The sequence below is a fragment of the Ursus arctos genome, unplaced genomic scaffold (genome assembly GCF_023065955.2).
Source record: "Ursus arctos isolate Adak ecotype North America unplaced genomic scaffold, UrsArc2.0 scaffold_21, whole genome shotgun sequence".
Classification (NCBI taxonomy): Eukaryota; Metazoa; Chordata; class Mammalia; order Carnivora; family Ursidae; genus Ursus; species Ursus arctos.
In genome coordinates, this window is record NW_026622886.1 from 41,942,628 (window position 1) to 41,969,748 (window position 27,121).

At 40.5% G+C, this 27,121-nt stretch overlaps 1 protein-coding gene across 1 annotated transcript in view; it reads left to right on the forward strand.

Annotated features, from left to right (window-relative positions):
* The window catches only part of GRIP1 (glutamate receptor interacting protein 1), a 648,222-nt gene that overhangs the window by 534,850 nt on the left and 86,251 nt on the right, over positions 1-27,121 (forward strand). Inside the window, exons 8-11 of the mRNA XM_057316325.1 lie at positions 16,294-16,441; positions 18,347-18,516; positions 24,302-24,457; positions 25,146-25,298. Coding sequence (XP_057172308.1) covers positions 16,294-16,441; positions 18,347-18,516; positions 24,302-24,457; positions 25,146-25,298 — 627 coding nt within the window. The remainder of the gene's footprint in view (positions 1-16,293; positions 16,442-18,346; positions 18,517-24,301; positions 24,458-25,145; positions 25,299-27,121) is intronic.

The window sequence follows — 27,121 nt, forward strand, 5'->3', positions numbered from 1 at the left end:
TCTCACACTGTGGGGACGTGCTTTGGGCTACTCTGGGACCTCTTCTCAGAGATGATTTCCTTATTTGAATGCATCTGTGGAGTCCCTTAAAGGATAGTTTTGTGCTGAGTGGGACATTTACCTTGCAGAATCTGCTTCACCTGAGACTTCCTATCCAAACAGAATTGCAGTACAAGTTTTCAGGCCTTACTTGCAGAATTCTCAAACTCAGGAGGGCATGTGGGGGCCTAAGGTCGGTTTTAGTGCGGTCATTCAAGCTGAAGATATCATTTGCCAGATATACTAAATATCCCATCTGTGAAAAAAATGAAAATTAATTTGATTTTCACAATTGTATAGTTCAGAGGCTCCATGTGAGTTTCTTGAGTACCTTGTCCAAGATATGGATTCATTAGTTATAGGTGATAAAATTAAATCCATAGCAGCATAGATGATCTGAAATTGCAGAGAGAGGAATATTGAAATCGTTTACAGCACTTGAAGCTAAGTGGAAAGACAAATGAAAATCTAGCTAATGATATACTAGAATACTGCCCAGCTCTGCCATCTGCCCCTCCTTTCTCTTCTGTTAAAACTTTCTCTTAATGACAACGTTACTATGTCGTACATTAGGCAAACACTCACATAAACTTCTGGGGGGCATATAAATAATGATTTCATTTACTGATGTAAGAGAAAGTAATTCTTCACATCAACTAGAAAGTGAATTAAGCAGCCTAGATGACATCAGCATGTCCTGGGTTTATCCCAGGAAGTAGCAAAGAAGGAGAGAACTATTAATGTGCGGGGTTAATTTCTGCCAAGGACTGTGCAAAGTACTTTACCTATTTTATCAATTCTAATTGTCATAGCAATCTTGTGACATATAAATCATTATCCTTATTTTTCATAAGTGAAGCAACTGTCTTGAAGAGGTTATATTTACTGCCCAAGTTCACACGGACAATATTGTGTAAAACCTAGGATTAAACCCAGATTGACCTCACAGATCTGATTATGTGCCCACAGAAGAATGACAGTCATTATAGCCAATGTATGAAACAGTAAATATTTTAAGTATGGATGAAAGCTTTGAAAGCAGCAGAAAAACTAATGAAATGCATCTTTGTATATTCTAAACCTAAAATTCTAAAGTTGAAATGTAAGACTCAGTTAATATACTTTCAAAAATAAAAGCCTTACAGGGAATATTTAAAAATAAAAGTGAAATCTTACTATTTAAAATTAATTATTTTAGGGGTGCCTGGGTGGCTGGCTTAATTGGTTAAGCATCTGACTCTTGGTTTCGGCTCAGGTCATGATCACGGGGTCATAAGATCAAGCCCCAGGTCAGACTCTGTGCTCAGCGTGGAGTCTGCTTGAGATTCTCTCCCTCTCCCTCTCCCTCTGCCCCTCGCCATGCTCTCGCTGTCTCTCTCTGTCTCTCCCTAAAGTACGTAAATTAACTAGGTTTTTTTCTTTTTTTTTTTTTAAGATTTTATTTATTTATTTGACAGAGAGACAACACAAGCAGGGGCAGTGGGAGAGGAAGAAGCAGGCTCCCAGCGGAGGAGCCTGATGCGGGGCTCGATCCCAGAACGCCAGGATCATGCCCTGAGCCAAAGGCAAATGCTTAACGACTGAGCCACCCAGGCACCCCTAATTAATTAGTTTTTTTTTTTAATAATAAAATGTAATCATTTTAGGCCTAAGTGCATTCTTGAGAAAAAAAAAATCCCAGAACATCAAATATTTAACATTAAGCACCTGAAGTTCTGAATAAGAGGAAGAAAGTGAGACAGTGAATTAATTATCTACCACTGTTTAATCATTCAAGCATTTTTATTGATATGAATTATTGTAAAGCTACTCAGACTAAGGGAGTGGGACATAGGAATCCAGGAATCCTTTTACCTGTTTTTTCTTTGATCTTTTAATATCTCGTGCATATCCAGAGACATCTTCACAGATTCCCAAGCACTGCGTCTACAGCCCAAACCTCCACAACGAAGTGTTCGGATCTAGCTTGTCTCCAAAGACAGGAGAGAACACAAGTATACCCCCACAGTAGGGTCTGTGTTCACTTCCTAACATAATAAAAATATCATGAGTGATATTATAGCACCATCACCTAATTCAGGGTTCCGTAATGAAGGGTTTGAAATGGAACAAGTTCATTAGCTCTTGCCTTTTGGCAAAGGCTTTTGCCTTCCTTAATTCTATAGTCATGTGCAAAATGTGCTTGGACACCATAGGTTCTCAAGTTCACTGCAGAACTACTTGGCTCTTCTTTCTGCTGTGTGTACTGGTTTAGGGAGCTTTTCTACTTTCATCTTTTGAAATATTTCAGGAGTTGTTCCAATTTCTCTAAATAGTAGTATATCTTAGAGTAGCATAAAAGGCTATTTGTCACCTTCAAATGCCCTCTCTGGTCAAGAAACAGATGCCTATAGAAGACTTTTCTAACTGTATAAGTGAAAAGATGATGTTCAAAACATACTTCTGAAGACATATAAGGCTCCCTGGAGAAGGTACTCTCTAAAGTTAACACACCACAATTAAATCTCAGCAGCATCTGCTTGGACCACTATCCAATGCTGGAATCCCTTTAGGACCTTCCTTACCAAGCCCTATTTGAACACTTCTTTTTTTTTTTTTTTTAAGACTTTAGTTTTAATTTATTTATTTATTTATTTATTTATTTATTTATTTATTTTTTGAGAGAGAGAGAGTGAGAGAGCACGAGTGGTGGGGAGGGGCAGAGCGAGAGGGAGAAGCAGACTCCCCACTGAGCAGGAAGCCCGACTTGGGGCTCAATCCCAGGACCTAGAGGAGATCATGACCCTAGCTGAAGGTAGTCGCTTAACTGAGCCACCCAGGCACCCCTATTTGAACACTTCTAATAGCAGACGACTTCCTGCCAAAGCCTAAAGCAGGATGGACAATGGAATTACCTGGAGAGCATTTAAAATGACCATCCCATCCCAGAGGGTTGTTGTGAGAAAGAGAACACGATGATATATATGAAAGCACTTTGTAAACTATAACTCGCAGCAAAAATGGAAGGCATATCATCGTTTATGCTATTAAATAATAATTTCTAAATATTTTGACCCATCATTCCAAGCTATCTAAACTTTCTTAGATCTGACATCCAACCAATTTCTATTTTTTCCAACTCTGTCAGACTTTTTTAATTAGAAATTTTATTTATTTATGATTAATAAATCAGCATTTATTGGGGACCCACCCAATTCAAAACAATAGACTCTGTGCTTATTATTCCTTTCCAGTGGTCACCATTGGCCCAGGCTGGGGCGGGGTGAAGGGAGCACCGTTGATGCCCTGGTCAAACGTCGTTTGCGTCTTCATTGACAAGGCATTATGGTTTTACTACATGATGGTTGAGTTGTTTTCCTTTTTTTATCTAGCCATGTCTTTAGGTCTGTACATTTGCCCAACATTGCTTTCTTTAAATACTATCTTTACCCCCTATAAAAAACCCAAGGTCAGTCAGAAATATAGATGCTTTAAATATTTCTAAGTATATTTTTGGCAACGTACAAGTAAATCGGCTTTTAGGATGTCTGTGTGGTTGGTATTCTTTTGTCTTATTTCAGATTGCTTCCTAGGGAACTAGGATACCTTTTTTTTAAACTGCATACATAGAGCCAAATCTAGCACAGGATGCCAGAGAGAGTCCGTATCTTGCTAGTGAGCCTTTCGCTCTTCCTGACTGACTGTTCCTTAGTCTTGGGAGGTTAAGAATCCTGAGTAGTAGGAATTCTTTTTCAGGCTGGCAGACACTTATTCCTACTTAAGTAGCTTCTCTGCCTCAGCAGAATCTGATGGAGATCCGTCCCATTTTTTTGTGTGGATCACTTATCCAGCTCAGACAACCTGACAGTGACTATTTTTAGGCTGAGGAAGAATCAGACTTTCTGGAGAATGATGATAAGGAGTATGATTACACAGTGGCCCTGTGTAAATGCCAAATATTTTTAACAGTCAGGCCAAAGAATTTTTCACTTGGAGGCAAATATTTCTACTTTCCCATTGGCATTGGTCACTTAAATGCCAGATTCATTTGGCTGCTTACACTTTTTAAAGCAAACAGGATATAAATTTTGTGAGTTTCCTGAAAGCTTGCTCCTGGTAGAATTATGCCCATTTTTAAAAAGTCATCAATTAGTACTGACTGTGGAAATGGAAGCTTCTGGAGTTTGTGCAGTTAGAGACATGGCATTGTCTGCACTGTGCACCCCAACTCAATATGTCTGAGCTCATAAATTTCTTTAAAAAATTTTGTGACCTGATTTTCCTCATCTTCTGTTTTAAAAGTTTAAAAACTCTTTATTATTTATCTATGTGGGATAAGATTAGAGCCTGAGAAATCGAAGTTGGAAAACTTCTGTTAGTATCCTACAAAACATGTTTAAATATCTATAAGTACTATAGGTCTATAAAATTTAATACTGAAAACTGCCATGTAAATCCTAACGTGATTATTTCGTATGGTATTATTCCCATAGCTGGGGACCTAAAATCCTTCATTTATTTAGCTACCAGGTTCTAGTTTCCCCTGAACTAATCCATGGTGAAACATCACTCTACAAAGGGCCAAGAAAACCCAAGGCAGTCTGGAAGAAGAACAACGAACTCAGAGTACTGATACTACCATATGTCAAGATCTGTTAACAACCTGAAGTAACTAAGACAGAGTGGTACTGGCATAAGAAGGACAAATTGACCAATGTGACAGAAAAGAGCGTCCAGAGACAGAACTATACATATACAGTCACCTAGTTTATGACACAGGTGACATCGCAATGCAGTGAGGAAAGAATGTTTTTTTTTCAAAGAATGATGATGGGTCAGTTATATCCATGTGGAAAAAAAATATATTGTGACCCTGCCCCATGCCATACATAGATATCAATTCAGATGGATTCCCTGTCTAAATGTGAAAATGAAATAATAAAGCCCATAAGAAGTAGTATGGGATAAAATCACACGACTTCATAGTAAGCAGAGATTTCTTAAAGAGAACATAGAAAGTACCATAAAAGAAAAAAAGAATAATTAAGAACTTCTCTTCATTAAAAGGCACCATTGAAAGTCTGAAATGGTAAGCCGTAGAGGGGAAAAGTGTATTTGCAAACCATGTATCCAATAAAAGACTCATCAGAATATGTTATTTTTAAATTCCCACAAGTCAATAAACCAGACAACCTAATGGAAAGTTGGGAGGAAAGGCTTGAGCAGACACTTTATTAAAAAAGTGTCCAAGTGGCCAATAAGCTAGGAAAGATGGCTCAACACCTTAGTCATCAGGTAGATGCAAATGGAAACCACACTGTGATACCACTACCGCACCTACCGGAATGGCCACAGTGGAAAAGACTAACCACGGCACAAGATGACAAAGATGTGGAACAACTGAAATTCTCATTCCCTGCTGGTTACAAGGTAAATTTATACAACTCTTCTGGAAAACTCTTTGACAGTATCTACCTGAGTTGACATTTTCATACCCTACAGCCCAAAAATGCACTCCTAGTTATGACTTCCACAGAAATACATTCCTGTGTTCATCAAAAGACATGGTAGAATGTTCATAGCAGCAATATTTGTAACAGCCCCAAACCTAAATAGAAGAATGGATAAACTATGGCATATTCACCCAATGAATATTATATAGTAATGAGAATGAATGACCTAAAATTACTCCCAACAATATGCAGGAATTTCGCTAACATAATATTGAGCAGAAAAAGCCAGAATCAGAAGAGTAAAAACTGGGTCTGCTTTTTAGATGTACAAAAATAAGCGATACTACCCAATGCTGATAGAAGTCAAGATAGTGGTTACCTGTGGGACAAGGGAGTGATTTAAAGGAATATACAGTGGGGTGATTCTTTGATGCTGGTACTGTTCTATTTCTGGATCTGGGTACGGGTACACAGATGTGTTCAGTTTATGAAAAGGTATCAAGCAGCTAATTTATGATTTATGCATTTCTCTGTTATGTTTGTTACACTTCAAAAAAAGTTTACAAAACACTATAAGCCAATAAGCAGGGTACAAAAAATAGCAGTCATGTAAAATGCGGAGTATGGGACCAAGATAGTCTAGAGTTAATAAAATTCCCAGGGTTGAGCTGCTACAGAGAACAAAAGTCAATCATCAACCATGCTTTAGCCAAACTCAAGTTAGCATGGGACATATTACTGAGTTTCACCTACTTTGGACTCTTCTTACCGTGCAGTAACTATGCCAGTTGTCTCCTTTAACTCCCTAGGAAAAACAGGATTTAAGATAAAGCTCATTTGAACATGGAAGGTACACTCCATTGTATTGGGAATATTTCCCAAGCAGTGTATTTCAGTAAGCAAAAATAAATTGGCAATTTTTTTGAAAGTTAAAAAAATTCTTATTAGAGTTTAGCTCATCTGAAAGAGACTGAAATTATTAGTAGCATTATTTGAATAGGCTATCACTAATAAAAATACTTTTAACTAATGGGTAAATTGAAAAGCACCCCAAAGGTACTTTTTATTGGAATGAATGTAAGGCAGGCAAAGCTAATAATACCATATGCAGTCTTTCTGCCACCCCGGGAGGTTCTAATCAAGCCTTGTGCTCTGATTGAAATGCAGGGCTCAGAGTGGGAAAACTGATTAACAAAATAAAAAATCCAGAGCGTTTCCCATGCAAACAGTCATCAGCGTATCTTATGTAATTATGTAGCCCGTAAATCAACACAGTGTGCAAGGGCTTCAACCGTAGTGTAAATATCTTAATGACTGAGCCGTCTTTAACCATGAATAATTTATATCTGCATGATCCATTTTTCTCAACTATGCTTCACTTAGGCAGGACAAACTAATCTTCTGTCAGGGGATGGGCTCTTGATTATTTCTTCCTGATTTTTCTTCTGTTTATTTTTCTCATTTTGACACACTCCATTTTTCCCTCTTGCACTTTCTTAAACAAGGGGGCCTCATTCATCCACCCTGTCTGCTTGCTTTTACTTTTGCTATGCATCATCTTAGACATCTTGGAATAAAGCCAGGGCTTTTGGACTCCTACTTTTCATAAGGCCTTCTGTAAATGGAATTAGGTGGCAACGAGGGAAATAGGCTTAATACCACAAGGCAGTATGAGCTTCTTGATGTTGTTGTGGGGAAACATTTATTATGGAAAGCAATTGCCAGAAAAGGCTAATGATCAATTAAACGTTAGCATTTGTAGATCCCCTTCTGCGATGCAGAAAGTAACTGCCACTTGGGTAATGCTGGAAAGCTTACTTGCTAAAATAGTTTTGTTGTTTTCTTAGAGCCCATTAAAATAAAGGCAGCTGAGAAACATTCAGATCAAATTCTGTGTTGTCTAAAAAGCTTATCCCAAGCATCCTAACTCACTATGCTCAGAACTCCTCAGATCCCAGTAGGTCTCATTTTGTCATTGCCATTCCGTGAAACGTACCATAGATGTTTGGTAATACCAATTGCCTTTCTACAGACAGTCCTTATGGACAGGGAACTTTGGTTACCTTCTGCAGATCTTTTGACATATTTGAATCATTTTCCTGGAAACTTAGAAATCACATCCTATTTGATGACCCATCATTTTTTAAAAACACATTGACCCTACTATATTAAAGATTTCATGGGGTGGGGGGAATTGCAAGCATTGCATGTCCCACATTTAAAAAAAAAAAAAGTAACTAAACTTCAGGAGGTTCAACAGAATCATTTTCCATAGTGGAATCCAGGAGTTCTATCCTACTCCCCCACCTTCTTGGCAAGGGATCCCCAGGAGTTACTAGAAGGAAGAGGTAATACATTTTCATCTTTGAGTCCCCAGTACCTTCTGATGTTCTTGGCATATAGTTAGCACTCAATAAATATATTTTTAAAATTCATTTTGTTGCAAGAATGATGAGTTAGCCTACAGATTTAGAAAGCTCAGTTCTGTGGGAATGTGAGGTAGGTGATCTTCTAACATGGCAAGAATCTGGTTAGGCTTCTCATCTCCTGATAAGTACATTAATCCTGCCACTGATTCATCTGATGTCTAAAGCAAATGGATCTGGTCTCAGTCATGTATATAAAACACCGACATCCAGAGTCTTTTCACAGAGGACCTTCTTGAAATGTCTGATATCCAACTTTTGTTGGAAACCCAAGTGAGAGAAAAGATTGATATCTAGGAAAGATCCCCAGAGAAGCATCTAGTTTGTCTACCCTAGGATCTGCCTTTAGATCAAGTTGACCACCATATTAGCTTATTCCATTATAGAGACACAATGATAATTGATTTGCTTTTTAGTTTTATTCCTCAACCTTGATCAAGGAACAGCCATTGGAAACCACCTCTGTGTCCTATTATAAAAATGTGCTGAGGATATTCCCCATTATATCAATTAGCACCATATATATAAAATCCCATGGGATATCTTTCTCCCTGACGGAAGAATCTCTATTTCCCATATAAGGACTAGAAGCCTTCCCCTTTGCACTGGTGATAACTGCATAATTGATCATGTTCCCTTTATTGTTCCCGTTTCCAGGAAACTCACAGTCATATTTTCTTTTTTTTACTGAAGCAAAATTCACATTATCTATAATTAACCACTTTAATGTGTACAATTTGATAGTAGCATTTAGTACATTTACAACATTGTGCAACCATCAGCTCTGTCTGGATGCAAAACTTAAGCAGGCACTCCTTATTCCCCTCTGCCTCCAAGCCCTGGCAGCTACCAATCTACTTTCTGTCTCCTTCAATTTACCTGTAGTTCGGAGTCATTTTTGCAGTTCAGAGCATCTCTGTTAATCCTTGTGGGCAAGGCATTTGTAGACTCCTTTTCTTCTTCCTGATTATTCCTTTGTATTACATATTTAGTTTAAAGCAAGCAGCCTCCAGACTTTGTGGAAGGAAGTTGAGTGGAGATACACACAAACAAGGATATCCTCCTTTTTCCCTCTAGAGCTGCTCCCACCCTTCTCCATGCTACTGTGGCCCTGACCTACACAGCCTGGATAATGGGCTCTCATGGCCTCAGTCTCCAGTTGGGTTTAGCTAATAGGGAATCATGGCAGGAGATGAGAGGGAGGGAGGAGAGGGATGGAGAGTGTTATTCCCTGGCTTCCTCGCTATGGGTTCACTGGAGCTGGCTACATCCTTTGACAGAAGGTGCCAGCTCCTGTCACGTAGCCCTTTCCACACAGTCCTTCCTGAATCCCCATTTCACTAACAGCTCTATCCTTTGCTTCTTCAGGATAGTGTAGTAAGGTGCTTTTTGCTTCTGGCCCCAGAGTATTGTATTATCCCTGTGGTTTCCCTCTAACCAGTTTTTTATTAAATCCTCATCACGTTATCCTAATTTGAGTGTATCATCTGTTTCTTGTGAGGACCCTGACTCAAATAAGCATATTCTACTCTGTGGTTCTGTTTAGCTGCAGGTCAACATGATTTGCTTAGAGTCCTCTGCAGATAAGCTAGTCTGACAGACTCTCCTGGGGCCAGACAATGTCCTCTCCCAGACATCCAGAGCATTCACATCTCTTCATGGTTTTAAGGTGCAGGACCTTTGTGTCAATCCTTAAATGATAGAAGTCTTCCTTAAGAGCTCATCATCCTGGAGGTGGCTTACTTACTTGACCATTTCAGCTGCTATAATACCCACTTTACAGGTGGAATGACCAACGATCTCAAGTTCCATCTGGAAGAAGGTAGGATACCTTTCTGCCAATAGACTCTTCCCTAGTTCTTTCAGTACTAGATAAACTCACACACTTCTCAGTCTGATCTTATGAAGCATTAGATGGAATTCATTATGCAGGCTTAGAATTTAGACAAAAGAAAAATACTCTTCATCATCAACATCATCTATGTATGCATATGCAGCCTGTTACAAGAACAGCCATTGAAAGGATTTAAGCATAGGGTTAACATGATCCCAACTACACTAGGAACTACTTCGAGCAAAAGAATATGACTTAAATTTCTGCATCATCCATATATTTAGCACATCACCTTGAATAAAATAATGGGTGTTCATGCTTTCGCTTGCTTCACCAACAAATATCACTGAGCACCTACTATATACATATATGTTGAAGACTGGAGAACCAGTCATGAGGAGGACATACACAATCCCTGCCACAGGGAACTTACATTTTTATCCAAGAACAATTAATTAAATAGCTAATTAAACAACTAATTGTTGAATGACATTTATCAGAAGTGCTGTGAAGGAAAAGCACAGGGTTCTATTAATGCATTTCTCAGGAAGATTGACATGGTTTGCAGGAAAAGGCAGGAATCCCTGAGGAAGTGACATTTGAGCAAAGCAGTGGTGAAGAAGTAGGTGAAGGAGAAATGGGGGAGAGTTGGAGCATTCCAGGTAGACATAAGGGACCAGAGGCAAGAAGGCACATGGCATTTTTGAAGAACTGAAAGAAAAGAAGGGGGCTGGAGCAGAGAGAACAAGAGCAGAATGGTGGGAAATAGAACTGGTGAGGTAAGCAGGCCAGATGTAGCTCCTTGTAGATTGTGTTAAAATTTTTTACCCCACGTGAACAGTCATTGAAAAGATTTAAGCATGGCATTAACGTGATGAGATATACACTTTTAAAAAGATCACTGGCTTGGGGAAAGGGGAAGCCAGGAGAGGATGAGGGGCTATCAGATGATGGTAATTTAGACTGAAAAAGTGATTGTGGAGATGGAAAGGATGAAGTTGAGAGCTATTAGGAATTAGAGTCAAGAGGAATTTTTGAGGATGAGGAAGAGGATGGAACTGAGATGACTCCTAGGTTTCTGGTTTGCATGATTGAGTATAACAGGAGTCAGTCACTGCGAGAAGGAAACACGGGGGAGAACCAATGAAGTGTGATGGGCTCACTCTCAGTTTTGCACATCTTGTGTTTGTTGTGCTCATGAAACATCCAAGAATTGTTCAAGGTGGCAGTGGGAACAGTGGGAGCTCTGGGGAAGGATATGTGCTGGACACATAAATTTAAGAGTGATTGCGGTTAAGTGAAACTGGGCAACTAAGGAGAAAGAATAGAAGGCCGAGTTCATATTCAGTAAACTGTTGTCAACAATCCCTGATCATCCTTGTGGTGTGTATACACACACACACACACACACACACACACACACACACACACTGGAATATTACTCAGCCATCAAAAAGAATGAAATCTTGCCATTTGCAAAGACTTGGATGGAATGAGCCCCTACTATATACATATATATTGAAGACTGGAGAACCAGTCATGAGGAGGACATACACTAAGTGAAATAAGTCAGTCAGAGAAAGACAAATTCCATAGGATTTCACTTATACGTGGAATTTAAGAAACAAAACAGATGAACATAGGGGAAGGGAAGAAAAAATAAGAAAAAGTAGGGAGGCAAATCATAAGAGACTCTTAACTATGGGAAACAAACTGAGGGTTGCTGGAGGGGAGGTGGGCAGGGGGATGGGGTAACTGGGTGACGGGCATTCTTTTTTCCCCCCCATAAACCACTTTAATTGTATGCACATCATTTACTTCAAGAGAACCTGACACTTGTTCTAGACCCACCCCCTTCTCCTCAGTCTAACCCCAAGGTCCCCCTCCAAACAGGAGGATCCATAATTCAGTGATAGCAGGGCGCTAACAGGCAAGGGCAAGCTGAAGGGATGAGGAGAGCAAAGGTCTCCCATGACCTCCTTAAACCTTTTTTGTCAGCTACTCACATGCACTTAATGTGTAGCACTTCCCTTGTGACTTTCCGTCTGCCTCTTTTCCTACCACCAATTTCTCCTAATTGTTCCATTCTTCTAGGACACTGTAGTCTGATATAGTACCTTTGCCTTCATCTCAAAAGTGTTCTTAAGCACTGATTAGATCCTTAAAGAACAGAAAGTTAAAAGCTTCTTGTGGGTAATCAATTCCCTGCAAGTTTGCCAATATTTTTGTATTTCTTGATAGCCCTGTTCCTCTCATTTCTTTCTACAGGAAAAAAAGTTTAATATTCATTCTTCACTGTAACTGGAGCATTAGAACCATGCAAGAATCTAATTTTTAGGACCTTGACAAATATAGGCCAGGAAAAAAAGAGTAACAATGTAAGAGTTTATATTTAAACAATTTCCACATATGCTGATAACCTCTTTAAAAACTCTGATCTTTAATCATGATGTAATGCTTTTAAGAAAAATGAATACATCATGTGTACTGGGTAATGGTTGATTGTGGTTTTATAAAAAATTTACATCTGCAAATACCTGGCTATAAATAGCTGCCTCTTAGAATAACAATTCAAGAAAGATACATTGGAGGGATAGGCTCAGTGAAAAGACCTATCAGGATATAGATTTTACCTTTAACAAAGACCCAAGCTTAAAATATTAGCTTAAATGTGATAGAAGTGTATTTATTGGGAGAGTACCGATCTCTCAAGATAGGGTTTCAGAAACCTAAGCTTCCTCTACGTGGCTCCCTGCTCTTGTCTACATGATTGAAGATGGGTCACCAGTGCTGGGCCCACACAGCAACAGCAACAAGGAGGAATGAGATCAGGGAGAGCACAGCCATCATTTTTAAGAGCACATTCAGAACAGCTCACTTCTCATTTCCTCTCACTCCCCATTGGCTGGAACTTGGTCACGTGGCTGCTCCTCACTGCAAAGGAGGCTGGGAAATGTCCTTAGCTGGGCAGCTTATTATTGAAGAAAGAAGGGAAGACGCGATACCAAGGAACAACTACCAGTTTCTGTCATTTGTAAGAAATTAAGTTATAAGTAACAGAGAAACTTTATAACTTTCATCTGTTAAGCCAAAGAAATTTATCTTTCAACGTGAGAAAACCAAGTGGAAGAATATATGTGATTATCACCTCACAAAGCTATCTATTAAAATCCAACCAGTCTATGGGAAGTGATTTCAGAAATTAGTCCTTCTAAAATTTTTCCTTCTATTATTGTGGTGATCATTTCACAGCCTGTATCACTATCAGATCATCACACTGTATATCTGAAACTAATGTAATCCGTTAGTTATACCTTAATTAATTAAGTCCTTCTAAAGTTCTAGAAAGATAATGTAAAGAAAAGTCCCTGCTGGGCCAGAGCTGACGTGAGGGTCAACTGAAGCAAGAAGGGACCTTGCTAGGGAGCCTGCTCAAGGAAGGGGAGGACAGCAGACTTCAGGGGGTGAAGCTCAAGGCACCAGATTTTGTGCACTTAGTCACAGAACTTGGACTGTGAGAGTTGAGAGGTGGGCAGAATCGACTACCCTAGTGAAGAAAGGACCACTAAAACAGAGGTTATAAGGACTGACCAGAGTTCTTTACCAGGGGATCCCAATGGAGGCAAATGAGGTGCAGACCACTCTTGCACATAGCCAAGGGGACCACTGACTAGAAACTGAGAGGTGAGAGTAGAGCAGGACGTGGGCAGCACCGTGACCAAGTGAGGCCCTGGAGAGAAACAAGGCAGGCAATGAGGGAGAAGGAGGAGAAGCCAGATGCTGTCGACGGCCCTAGACCGGGGTGCTAACACAGCGAGGTGAGCAAGACAAGAGAGAGTCACAACCACAAGAGTTAGGTTCGTGGGAAAACTAAAATCTTAACACTCCAGAATCAAAAAGTCCTGTTAGCAGACTAAGAGCTTTGGCTCCTCCCAGCTATTATTAATGAGATTCTGCCCTAGAATTGACAGGAAGACATACAGGCCCTAATGTTCACTTAACCTTTTTCAGGACTAAATTATTGCGACATTACCAATCATTTAAGAAACATAGTACAGGGCACCCGGGTGGCTCAGTTGGTTAAGCATCTGCCTTCGGCTCAAGTCATGATCCTGGAGTGCTGGGATCCAGCCCCGCATTGGGCTCCCTGCTCAGCGGAGAGTCTGCTTCTCCCTCTCCCTCTGCCCCTCCCAAACCTACCCTCTGTTTGTGTTCTCTCACTTATAATATAGTCTTGAAAAATGCTTGAGGTCATAATATGGCAATCATCATCATCTCATCATCTCTATAGCACTTTGTAAATTACAAAACGCTTCAACAAGATGTTGATTTCATCAAAATAAACACTGAGGAAAGGATACCATTTTGTAGGCAAGCAAGCTGACTTAGAAGGTTTTAGTAATTTGTCCGAGGTACCATAATCAAAATATTGTGAAAAAAAGAATTAAACACAGGTGTTTTAATTCCGTGTCCAGGGCTCTCACCCGTATGACCCCTGCCTCTTTTGAACTTCATGCGACTCCGAGAGTTTTCTCATTTAGTCGTGCATTCATTCAACAACTGTTTATCGCTCACCTCCTCTGGGCCAGTCATTATGCCAGGCACTGAGGATGTCGACATCAACAAGACATCACCTCTGCCTTTGCAACCAGCTTGCAGTGTGGCAAAGGACAGAAGCATGTCATCCACACTGGCCGCTGTGAAACAGTGAGGTGTGTGCCCCAACAGAAGGAATGGAGCAGGCTAGGAGCCCATGAGAAAGGGATCTCCCCAAATCACGAGTCAAGAGAGGCTTCTCAGAGGAACTGATGTTTACACTGAGTCCGCAAGGTGAGCAGGAATTGAAGGAATAAAGAGTGTTCCAAGCCAAAAATAAAGCATGTGTGGTGTGAAGTCACTACTGAGGGTGAAGTGACCCCAGATCAGGTCCAGAATAGGGAAGGACCCAAAGGATCGACAAATTCAACTTAGTGTATGCATTCCTAGTATTTGGCTACTGAAGGGCTTCATTATTCATCCTTCTCTCCCATCCATCCATCCATCCATCCATCCATCCATCCATCCATCCACAGTAGGTGCTGTTTAAAAAACTTATATTGAGAAACCTAGTATTGCCAGGCACTGTGCCAAGTGATAAAGAGGAAATAAAGATACACAAAACATTATCCCAACTAATGTGAGGCTTAAATTTTAATTGAAGAGATAGACCTGTGTATATATTACTGGATATGCAAGCTGGATAGAACAGGTGTCCTACCTTATCCTACTGATCTTCCTGCTATTTCTTATGTTCCATAAATGAGTGAAACCATATGATAATTGTCTTTCTCTGCTTGACTTATTTCACTTAGCATAATCTCCTCCAGTCCCATCCATGTTGCTGCAAATGTTGGATAATCGTTCTTTCTGATGGCTGAGTAATATTCCATTATATATATGGACCACATCTTTTTTTTTTAGATTTTATTTATTTATTTGACAGAGATAGAGACAGCCAGCGAGAGAGGGAACACAAGCAGGGGGAGTGGGAGAGGAAGAAGCAGGCTCATAGCGGAGGAGCCTGATGTGGGGCTCTATCCCATAACGCCGGGATCACGCCCTGAGCCAAAGGCAGACGCTTAACCGCTGTGCCACCCAGGCGCCCCTGGAACACATCTTCTTAATCCAGTCATCTGTTGAAGGGCATCTCAGCTCCTGCTACAATTTAGCTATTGTGGACAATGCTATGAACATTGGGGTGCATATGGCCCTTCTCTTCACTACGTCTGTATCTTTGGGGTAAATACCCAGTAGTGCAATTGCTGGGTCATAGGGTAGCTCTATTTTTAACTTTTTAAGGGACCTCCACAGTGCTTTCCAAAGTGGCTGTACCAACTTGCATTCCCACCAACAGTGTAAGAGGGATCCCCTTCCTCTCCTCCACATCCTCTCAAACATTTGTTGTTTCTTGCCTTGTCAATTTTTGCCATTCTAACTGGCGTATCTCAATGTGGTTTTGATTTGAATTTCCCTGATGGCTAATGATTTTGAACATTTTTTCATGTGACTGTTAGCCATTTGTATGTCTTCATTGGAAAAGTGTCTGTTCATATCTTCTGCCCATTTTTTGATTTGATTATTGAAAGAGGGGTAAACAGAAGGGGGAATGAACCATGAGAGACTATGGACTCTGGGAAACAAACAGGGCTTCAGAGGGGAGGGGAGTGGGGGATTGGTATAGGCCAGTGATGGGTATTAAGGAGGGCACATATTGCATGGTGCACTGGGTGTTATACGCAAATAATGAATCATGGAACATTGCATCAAAAACTAAGGATATACTGTATGGTGACTAACATAACATAATAAAAAATTATTATTTAAAAAAAAAAAAGAACAGGTGTCCTAAAAGGTGCCCTAAGAAATTACTGCTGGCTGGGGGGATGTTCCCTGGAGGGAAACGTGAGTTTCAGCGATAACATTAACAGACCAACATCAGACTGAACATTCTCTACGTTTTTCATGTGTCTGTTTACTTATTGATTTTATTTTGTTTTGTTTTCTGAAATTTGTTCTTCCATAGATTCTGTGGCAACAGCATCCGGGCCACTGCTAGTTGAAGTTGCCAAAACTCCTGGTGCCAGCCTTGGGGTTGCCCTAACTACCTCGATGTGCTGTAACAAACAGGTCATTGTCATAGACAAAATCAAATCTGCAAGTATTGCAGACAGGTGGGTGTTGTAGGAAGTGCCTACTTTTCAAAACTGCATGAGTGTTAAAAAATATATATATATATGTATTTCTATATGTATATACATGCACATATGTAATACACATGTACACATGCATTCAGACACATACATACATGATTAAAAAAACAGCTCTCCTATCCGTTTATACAAGTTTCATCAAGAAAACAAGTTACAGTTCTAGGGCTTAAAAATTCACCTACCTTATCAGCCACCCCATAATGTCATGTTGCCTCGTCCTGATGTTTGGTGTGGCCTTTAGAAATAGGAAAAAAAGAAAGTGAAGCAACTGAACAAGTTTCCCTACCATGTTCTAGAGTGGTAGATTGGTTTTGGTGTAGGGTAGCTAAGCATATCTTTAATGTGCTCCTTTTAGAGAAGTCATACGTTTTCCTGAACTGTTAACAATTAAATCTTGCCAAAATCTTATAAAAATCTCATTCTTTTTTCTTAAATGAGTAAAACAGTATTTTTGAAATAATGCAGTCTTTAAAGAAAGGTCTTACACTGTCGTAGAATGTTAATCTTAGGGTTTCACAGTCTTCAAGGGCCCCTGAAAACGGCATTCATGCCTAGGACACAATAAAAACAGAAGTCCTTTTTCCTGAATTCTTTTTCCTAATTCCTATTTTAGACTTAAAAGGTAAGAAGGGTGGGGGGCAAAAAGACTACCTCACCACCTAATAAATTATTTCCCAGCTCCTGGTAAGAAAACCCCCCCTTCTGTCACGGAAGCTCTCCAAGTGCATCCACATGGAATTTTATTTTTAGGTGGAAGGGATGACTTGCCATGCTTTTTTGTCTTGAGAAGGAGACAATTCCCACTATGGAAATTGCTCAATACACTCAGAGAGGCCCAGCCTCCCCTGCATGTTTCCAGCCTCTTTTCCATATGCCCTCGCCCCACGTGGGAGACCCCCCACTCTGATGCAGTAACCCACAGCAACCCCTATAGTGGTCAGTCTACAGCTCCACTGTGGTCCTACCCTACATTCGGTCCTTTACCATTGACGGCCATTGATCCAGGGGTGTTCTCCAGTTCAATGGTGCAGGATGCTTTAATTTTCTCCCTGTTTTTCTCCCATTCCGCAGGGGGTAACCAGTTTAAGGAGCTGTCCACTTGACTGGTATGTCGGGATGCTGACTGCTGTGTTTGCTTTTCTCCACTCATCCAGTACCCAGTCTCTTGAGTTCAGCAAGATACAGCAGCTAGCCCCTCCCCCCCACCAGCTTTCCCCTTCACTCACCACGCAGGCCTCCTTTTTGACTCTTTTGACTCCTGCATAATTTCCATCGCCATCGAGAGCTTTTGTACTAATTGATGTTTAACTCCAGAATAACACAATAAAATATAATAATAAAGCACCGGTGATTTGGCAGTGTGAGGGATTCTGAAACAGCATTAGCTGAATCTCCCCCAGTTATTCCCATTCACACATAAAATAGTTGTAAACGATCCCATTCCAATTACGTGAGTCACATCTTGACCTTCTGAATATTTATCAGCTCATATTTATAGATATAAAAACCAACAAAGAAAAAAGTCATAGGAAAAAAAAAAAAGCCAAGGGGAGAAATTATCCTGTTCTTCTCTTCCCTCCCACTCACTTCCCTTCAACTTTTGGCACCGCCACCCCAAAATAATACATATATATTTTTAAGAAGCACAAGAGAAAAACATTTCCTTGAGTTTTTCTGTATTTTCTCCATTTTTATTCATACGCAAGGTACTTAACATTTGACGGATGGTATTTCCTGTAACACTCAAACTTTTCCTTTTTTAAGTAAATTGAAACTGTGTGAAATGTTAACTACGAAGGACGTGGAAGTCATTCCAAAGAGGAAGGCACTCATCCTGCTGAGTATTTCTCCTTTCCCTTTCTGCAGATGTGGTGCCCTGCACGTGGGAGACCACATCCTGTCCATCGACGGAACGAGCATGGAGTACTGTACGCTAGCTGAGGCCACCCAGTTCCTGGCAAACACCACCGACCAGGTCAAGCTTGAGATTCTTCCCCATCATCAGACCCGCCTGGCCCTGAAGGGACCTGACCACGGTGAGAGGATCCGTCCTGATAAAACTCTATCTTCCCCTAGCAGTTACGGCCTCGTTACGGCCTCTCCAGCAGAGTCAGAGGCAGAAAGACAGAGTCTACTTCTGCTTTATCATATCTTTCAAAGCACCAGGTTACCTTTGTTTGCTTTTCTTCATCTTCCAGATCCTCCCCCCGTCCCTGAACCCCCAAGCCAAACATAATTTATTTGAGACCTCAAAATTGAGGAAAGAAACATTGTTTGAAACAGAATTTTCAGGCTTGTATTATTTGATTTTTTTTAAAAGGCTTTGGTGCAAATTGTGGAGAGAAGGGAAATAATTTGACTTCTTCTTATGCATATTGAATTTCCACTCTACTTGAAGGACAATAAAGGCAAATTGTAAAACCCTCACTTTCTTAAAAATAATTATGAAGTGAGTATTAATGGCAGACCCTTCAAATATTTGGGGGAAAAAAGAACAGTCATAGGAAAAGTTGACTTTCTCTATATTTTGTCTATTTGCCAGAATAGCTTTTTCCTTAGGATGGAGAACTAGCTCTGTGACCAAGTATCTTTCCTGGGAGTATCAGGATATTTGACCACCTTTATTCAATAATGGCTGTCAGCTGAGGGGACCCACATTTTCACTGTGTGGAAACTCACAGAAGTGTTTGCTAAGTGTTTATATACCTCCACTTAGACATCTTTAAACAAAACTTGGTATAAGATAAAGGACTTGGAACCCCAAATCACAGGAAGAAAGACGCTCTAGTGGAGTCTTTGTTTCAACTCCCCTCCCTCTCCCCTCACGCCAAGTGCCCTCCTTTTTTCTTCCTTGAAATGGATTCCTTGAAGCTTCACCAGTGCTGTCAGGGGGGCCCTACTGGAAATGAGCGGTTTTTTGTATTTTTAGAGAAAGAACAATTTTCTCTGGAATTGAAATTTTGCTTGTGAGGAGATCGTTTGTCTTTTGTGTCTCCCACCTTCGGAAACACACCGCACTTTGCCACAGTTTGGGAAAAAGAAAAAAAAGAGGGACCAGATCATTTTCATACTGAATGAGTCAGCTGGATGCAACCTTTTTTAATTAAATGGAGCTTAGCCCTGGAGCTAGTGAAAATCTCTCTAGTACAGCATTACCTTTATCAGATTTTAATTTGACACAATGGAGCAGAGAAGGGTAGCGCTAGAGGCAGGTTACGGAAGGAAACTCTGCCTCCTTGACTAGAAACAGTAAAGGGTTCATGGGAATGCGCCCCGTTTCGCTCAGGAGACCCCACGGGGCACTCTGGCAGAGGCGAGAGATTTCTAAAACCAAGTGTCTTCTAAATTAGGCTTGAGTCGTCCCTGGATCTGGAGCGCTGTGGGTCTAAGAACGCACACAGAGTAGTGCTTTCTCAGCGTGAGCTTCGCCTTGGTAAATTCTGCTGTCAGAGAATCCGAACGACGGACGGACCCTTGCAAAATGTCATTGTCTTGAGCAGCCCCGTTTTCCCCTCTTTACGGGCCCTGTGTACAGATCATAAGTAGTCCGAATAGTTTCCAGCTCATAAAATATTGAATATTTTTACCTGTCAAGACAATTTGAGAGGGTGAGTCTATATGCTAAGACGCATGGAGACCAAGAACAAATTTTTTTTTCACTACGGAAAACCTGATGTCATTGTGATTTTTCAGCGGGGTGGAACGAGGGGCTGGTTACTGAAGTAAGTCTAGCTTCCACTTCCCACCTTATCATCTACTTTGGCTGACAGTCGAGCACCAGCTTTCTTATCTAGCCTAAAGGCATCTCCGTACATTTTACATTACAATCAGACTTGCATTTCCAAGAGAACAAAATTATTGGCCCAAAATATAATTATATCACAGTTAAGAAGGGGGAAAAAATACCCCCCAAATTTTATGGTGTTTATAATTCTCAAACTTCTGTTTTTTTAATGTGGTAGAGTGGTTTTGCATAGTTTTACCCTTTTTTCCCCCAGAAAGTTCTAGTTATTTTTTTTTTCAGGAATTCTGATGCCTGAACAGCGTGTCTCTCATCCCAAGATGGATGGTGATACATTTCCCAAATTTTGCTTTTCAACAAAGGCGTTCACCACCACGGTGTTTTCAGAGAAATAAAGAAAGGGGCACATCAGCTAGGAATGAGATTAACTGCGCCTTTTGCTGAGAAATAGCACTAAAAATGCCAACAAGGATGAGTTTCCAAGAAGGTTAGAAATTGTTCCCACTGAGGGTCTTTGGGAGACATAATCGTGATGGAAGTTAATGAAACTTTGGAAGAGAACATGGGAGTAGAGTCGTGAGGTTCAGTGCATTCAGTGCCTGGAGGACCTTCCATTTGTGAACTCCAGAAGCAACCACAAAAGCAGCCGGGTAGACATCGAGGACAGGGCAGGAGGTACAGTGAGAGAACAGACAAAAGTCCCCTCCATGTCAGCTACATCGTAAGACTCCAACAGTGATGCCATCATGGAAGATGTAAAAAGCATTTTATTTTTAGCTCGCTGTGCATGTATCTGTATCAAATCCAGGAACAACACCCCAGGAAGAGGCAGTGTGTGGTGGCGGAAGGCAGGGACCCTTGAATCAGACTTCCAGACTTCATTCTGGCTCCACCACTTGGGACCTTAAGCAAGCTACCCAACTTTTCTCTTCCTCAGTTTCTTTATCTGTAAGATGGGCATAATAATAACAGCAATACCTGCCTCCTGAGTGTATGTTGAGAATTATCTAGGATAAGCCATGAAGAAGCATTTAGCACAATGCGTGTTGCATAGCAAGTCCTCAGTGAAAGTTGGCTGTTATTCCTGGGACCATTAAATGGGAGAATGTATAGAAATGTTTTTTGCAAAGTGTAACATCTTATCTTTGAACTCGTGAAACACTTGCCTAATGAGCATAGGAGTATCAAGTGCACCACCATAAAACCGAATAGACTTGGAGTGTACGTTCCAAGTAGGCAGTAGCTGTGCTCCCTGGCCTACATTATTTGTTGAACACCTTTTGCATTCATTATGCATGGCATACAATTTCATGCATTATCTTATGTCATTTTTGTCCCTTACTATTTCATATGTATGAAGATTTAGTCATCAAGAACAGCTCAAAGTCAAGGTAAAGGTTATGACCTACACTTAATCTACCTGTGACAATTGGCACAGGGCTGGGCACCCAATAGTGGTCAATATATCTTTCTTACTGATTTGTTAATTGGGAGCTATAGTCATAAAAAATGCCCAGTAATTTTCAAAGTCCTCCTTAAAGAGCTGGGTCAAAAAGTGAGTGTAGAATTCTAAAGTCCATTCAACACACTGTGCCTTCATTGGAAACACAGACAATACTATGTAAGAAGTTCACTAGAAAGAGCGGCTGTTGGTGTGAATTGGCCAGACCCAGCAGTGATGGCATCTTGCTAAGAAGTCTTCTTGCACTCCCCCAAACAGAAGGAGGATGGGGAAGGAGAATCCATGATGAACTTCCCCCGCAACACTCTTTATCACAAGGAAGATGCTGCTGTGGTGTGGACGGGTGCACTCCAGCTGATTCCTATTCACTTATGCATTTATGTATTCACCCGTCACTATGGACCAGGCACTGTTCTAGCTGCTACCATATGTCTAGCGAGCAAGACAAGCAAAGTCGATTCCTATTCTCATGGAATTCCAGTATAGAGAGACAAATATTTAAAGTATGTTAAATAATTAAAGCCATTTCAGACTGTAATAGTGCTATGAAGAATAGAGAGTAGTAATGGGATAGCGTGGGATAGGGCAGCTCTGCAGCCCGGGAGGTCAGAGCACTGTCTCTGAGGAGGTGATAGGAAGGAGCCGACCCTGCAGGCAACTGGGAGGAGGATAGGTGAGGCAGAAAGAGTAGCAAGGGCAAATGTCCTGAGGCAGGAAGGAGCCTGGCTTGTTCTGAGAATGGCTGTAAGACCAACCTGGTGGGAAGAGTGATGGGGTAAAGCCAGAGAGAGAAGTAGGAGCCACATTTGATTCTCCTTGTAACTGTAACTCATTGAAACAGCTTAAATGGGAGTGACATGATCTACCTTGTATATTTAAGAGATTACCCTGTCTTACACACACTGGGAAGAAGGTATGTAGTAGAAGAATCGGGAAGCCAAGTCCACAGGTGTCGCAGGGGTCAGGTAGATAATGGCTTGATACTAGAATAGTGGACAGGGAGACAGAACCCCAACTAGAAACAGCGGCGGGACATATGGAAAGGGTCAGAGGGCTTAGAGATATAAAATTGCGGTGCCTATGCAAGTGTTCTGCGGTTTCCGGAGAGAGTCCCCCAACCTAAGTGTCCAGTGAGTGAAATTTGTTGAGTGAGAGATAGGTCTTTTTCCTTTAAAAGATGCTTTATGTGTAGGCAAGGAGATAGAAAGGGGGCAGAATCAATATTAGTAGGAAGAGCGCGTTTGTTTCTATTGTGTGAGGCACCGCGTGCATCATTCTCACAATTGCCCTGCAGGGGAGATGCTTTCGCCATCTCCACTTGACCTGTGAGGAAACTGAGGCTTAGGGAGGCTGAGTACCTGGCCAGGGTCCTATAGAGAGGCAGGGCCGTGGCCAGAACTGAGCCGGGTCGGCCGCAGCCCTCAGTACTCTTCCCTGCTGGGGCTTTGGTTCCAGGAGCGGTCTCGCTGCAGAAAGGCTGTCAGGTGGCTGACGATGCCGATATCACAGACGGTACAACGGAAGCCCTTATCGAGATGAGCCTCCTTTACATACTCACAGAGGATTTGACCCTCTACACGAATACATGTTAAATAATTCACACATTAGGCATCTTACTTTAGAATCGTGACACTAAAGGGAGATGTGAGTTCCTGTGTTATTTTTAACTCTTTAAGATTGTTCAATGAAAAATCTCTTATCAGTCATAGTAACAAACATAACATTGCCCCTCTTTGAGAACACTGGGTAAAAAATAAAATCTAAATAATGTTGAAATTAGAATGGAAACACAGTATACATTTTTTTCAATAAAGGGGACAGAAAAATTTTGAATAAGCCTTATTAAAACGTTACAGCATCTTCAAATATAAGAATATGTGAAATCTTGTGGGAATTAACTCACTCTTTCAAATGTAAACATATTTTTTTTCAAAATTACAAACAAGTATAAAATATATTGAGACTTTTATTTTCTCCTTATGAGGATACAAAAAAGATTCTGATATTGATAGATAATTGAGAATGGGTTTTTTTGGGGGGGTTGTTTTTTTTGCGGGGAGGTTAAGAAAAATCAAGTCCAAGTGATGGATCAGAGTGTAATTAAAATGTCAGAACAGTAAATTGTGGTGTGTGACTGGTAAACCACTTGAATTATGAGCCAATGTGATTTATTGTTCCTTCTTTTCTTTTTCTCAAAACCAGTGCTACTAACTGGCCAAGATGTGCAAATCTTTAATTACTAGTTGTATGCCATAGATCTTTATGGGGTTGACTTTTAAGTTTTTTTAAAAAAATGTTTTTAATCTCTGCTGCGAAGCACAGGGGGAGATTAGAAACTGATTGGATAGTCATTTTAAAAGGAGAAAAAATGGGCTGGGGAAAGACATGCATTATTCTTGGGAAGATGAAAGGCTTCCGTCCTGAGGTTAATCATGTATTTTGCTGACCACTAAGAAAGGGCAAAGCCAGTAGATTTTTTTTTTTTTTTGCAAGCAGCTTTCATTTTTTGTTACTCTTTTTATTTGTACAATTCAGTTACTTTTTCCTTTTTTTTTTTTTTGGTTCTTTGTTTGTTTGTTTGTTTTTCTTATTTCTCATCATCACTTCATGTGGGCAGTGAAAATTCAGAGGAGCGACAGGCAACTTACGTGGGATTCCAGGGCCAGCAACCACTGCCGCCTTCACACCTGCCATCGCCCTTATATGCCCCACCCTGACCATTGCAGAACGCCAGCCCTGGCGGGCCCGAAAGCGCCTCCTCCAAACAGCCCTCGTAATGTTCCAGACTTTCTCCTCCTGCTCTTTTATTGAAATGATATTCTGCCTCTTCTTCATCTAATTCATACCATATTCGGCTTCATGAGTGTTATGTGCTTTTTTTTTTCTTTCTTTCTTTCTTTTTTTTTTTTTTTTTGTAGTAGCAACTTATCATTTCTGACATCTGAGTCTTTCTTTTTTTTCCCGTCAGAAAGCGTTTGTCCTTAGGGAAGGATGTCACTGTTCAGAATGCTTTGTATGTGGTCCTGAGATAACGATTCCAAAGATCATGTAGACTACAGTGTTCTCAGCTCTTCCTTGTGTATTTGGCACCGCTTGTGGAATTCATGTCAGAATGTATCTATGAAAATGAGCCCATGTACCTGCTGCATGGAGTTGTCGTTTATGGGGAAACTCGTTTTAATGCTTATTTTTGTGTGTGTCTAAAGCAATGTGCAGAGAGCGTCTCTGTGTTGCATTGTGCTCCCGAGGACTGTGGTGCTCCTCGGGCAGTTGTAGGCTCTTGGAACTCGGAGATTCTGAAGCGCTATCTCCATGGCCTCCAAGACCCGCTCTCTGTCTGGTTGGGGTTCTTCCGTTGCTGTGTGACCTATGTGTCTTTCTGGATCATTGCTGGTTGGCAAGGGTAGCAGGCTCACACCTTCCCCGAGAACGCTCTGTGCCAAGTATCTACTCTCTTACAGCAGCTTTGGTGTCCTCCTTCTCTCCTACCTCCATGAGTGCATACAGCCTGAGTTCCCTGAACATGGGGACTTTACCTCGAAGCCTCTACTCTACTAGCCCTCGTGGAACCATGATGAGGAGGAGACTGAAAAAGAAAGACTTCAAAAGCTCACGTAAGTGAAACGGTAACCATTGTCTCTGGCCTGGGGAAAGCACGTGGGCCTCTTGGCGTCAGTGGCAAGCATGTTTTACGGTGCTTGAAAGATCAGGTGTGGAGGCTAAGAAGCTCACAGTTCTCTGCCAAAGCTCAAGGAAATGATACCTGTTATCTCTATGGTAGTGATTGCGCGGAATACATTTTCAGACTGAATTTGTTAGTTCACACTGCCTTTGCCTACAGATTTGTCTCTGAAATTTTTCTTGCTTTTTTGATTTGAGAAAATAACCAAAGAGGTGATTTTTCTTTCCTTCAAGACTCTTTCCTTCTATTTTGGGTAGCTTCGGACATGAAACATTTGTTCTTAATTTCGTTCTCACGCTAAAGCAATTTTCTGTAAACTATGACCCCCTTCTGATAAATATAAGAATCCCATGCATTTGTTTAATATGATTGTAAATTTAATCAGTTATCTTTCCAATGAGATTTAATCGTAGTCCAGAGAGGTGTGAGTATTTCTTGACCTATCTGTCCCCTTTGGGGGCTGTAATTATGATTCCTATAGAGAACCTCAAAGAAGATGGGCTCTCTCCCTGTGCTTATGGTCAAAATAAAATAAGGAATACCCATAAGTTACCTAAATAAAATGAAACCCAGATACTTCAAGGCTGGAAGTGAAGAAAGAATGTTCTGATGAGAAGGGATGTTTGGACCTATTGTCTCTTCAGCTTGTTTGCCAGAGATTCATCCTCACAAGTGGACCCATCAGGCCACCATCGGTGTAGGAGACCAGCCATCACCCACACTGGGAAACGGTCTCTTTGTGTTGTAGGAAGCTGACCGTTTCCTTACAAAGAAAATCATTGCAAAAGATAGGATCACCACTGTGGTAAATTCGTGATCTTGACTTGCATATCCCTTCAAATATAAGGGGTCTTGTCATCTTTAGTATATGTACATGACAGTAAATTTGAAATTAGGAAAAGAGAAGGAAGATCAAGTCTAGTTAAAATGAGAATAAACAGCTTGTAGAGTCTCATATGTTTCTTAGCTGACACTAAAGTAAACTATTCCCTCTTGGAAGAAACTAGTTGAAGGCAGTAGAGTGAATGGCGATGAGCATAGACTTGGAAACCAGACTGCCTGTGTTCTCATCGCAGTATCATTCCTGTAGGACCGTGAGCAAGTCATTGAAGTTCTCTATGCCTTGGCTTCCTTACCTACAAAATGGGGATTAATTCTAGTGCTTACTTCATTGGGTGATTGTGAAGATTATATGAGAGAATATATATATATTCTTGCCACCAAAAGGGACATATGGGACAAGAAATACACTCCAGGCTATGATGAGAATATATATGTATTATATTTGATTAAATATATATTGTGTGTATGATAATAATATTATATGCTAACTACATATACATATATATGTATATTCATATTATACACATATATATGTATGTATTATTTCATATATAATTTTCACAATTACCCAATGAAATAAGTACTATAATTATATATCTAGCATATATATATATATATATATATATATATATATGTATATATATGCTAGAACACCTGGTAAATGGTCAACACGGTTTAACTGTTAGCCATTAGAATAGTTTAAGTGTTAGTTATTATTTCTTGGATCTAAATTGTCATGTGTGAAAATCTATTGACAGTGTTCTCAAATTTAGGCATTTTTCACAGTGGTTACTTTGGCTTAATACACTGGTTTTGAGTCTTCCATATGAACCTTAAGGGTTTGTGGTGTATTTCTGTATATGAAATTTTTTATATATAATATCTCCATGTGCGGCATCCCTCACGGACAGC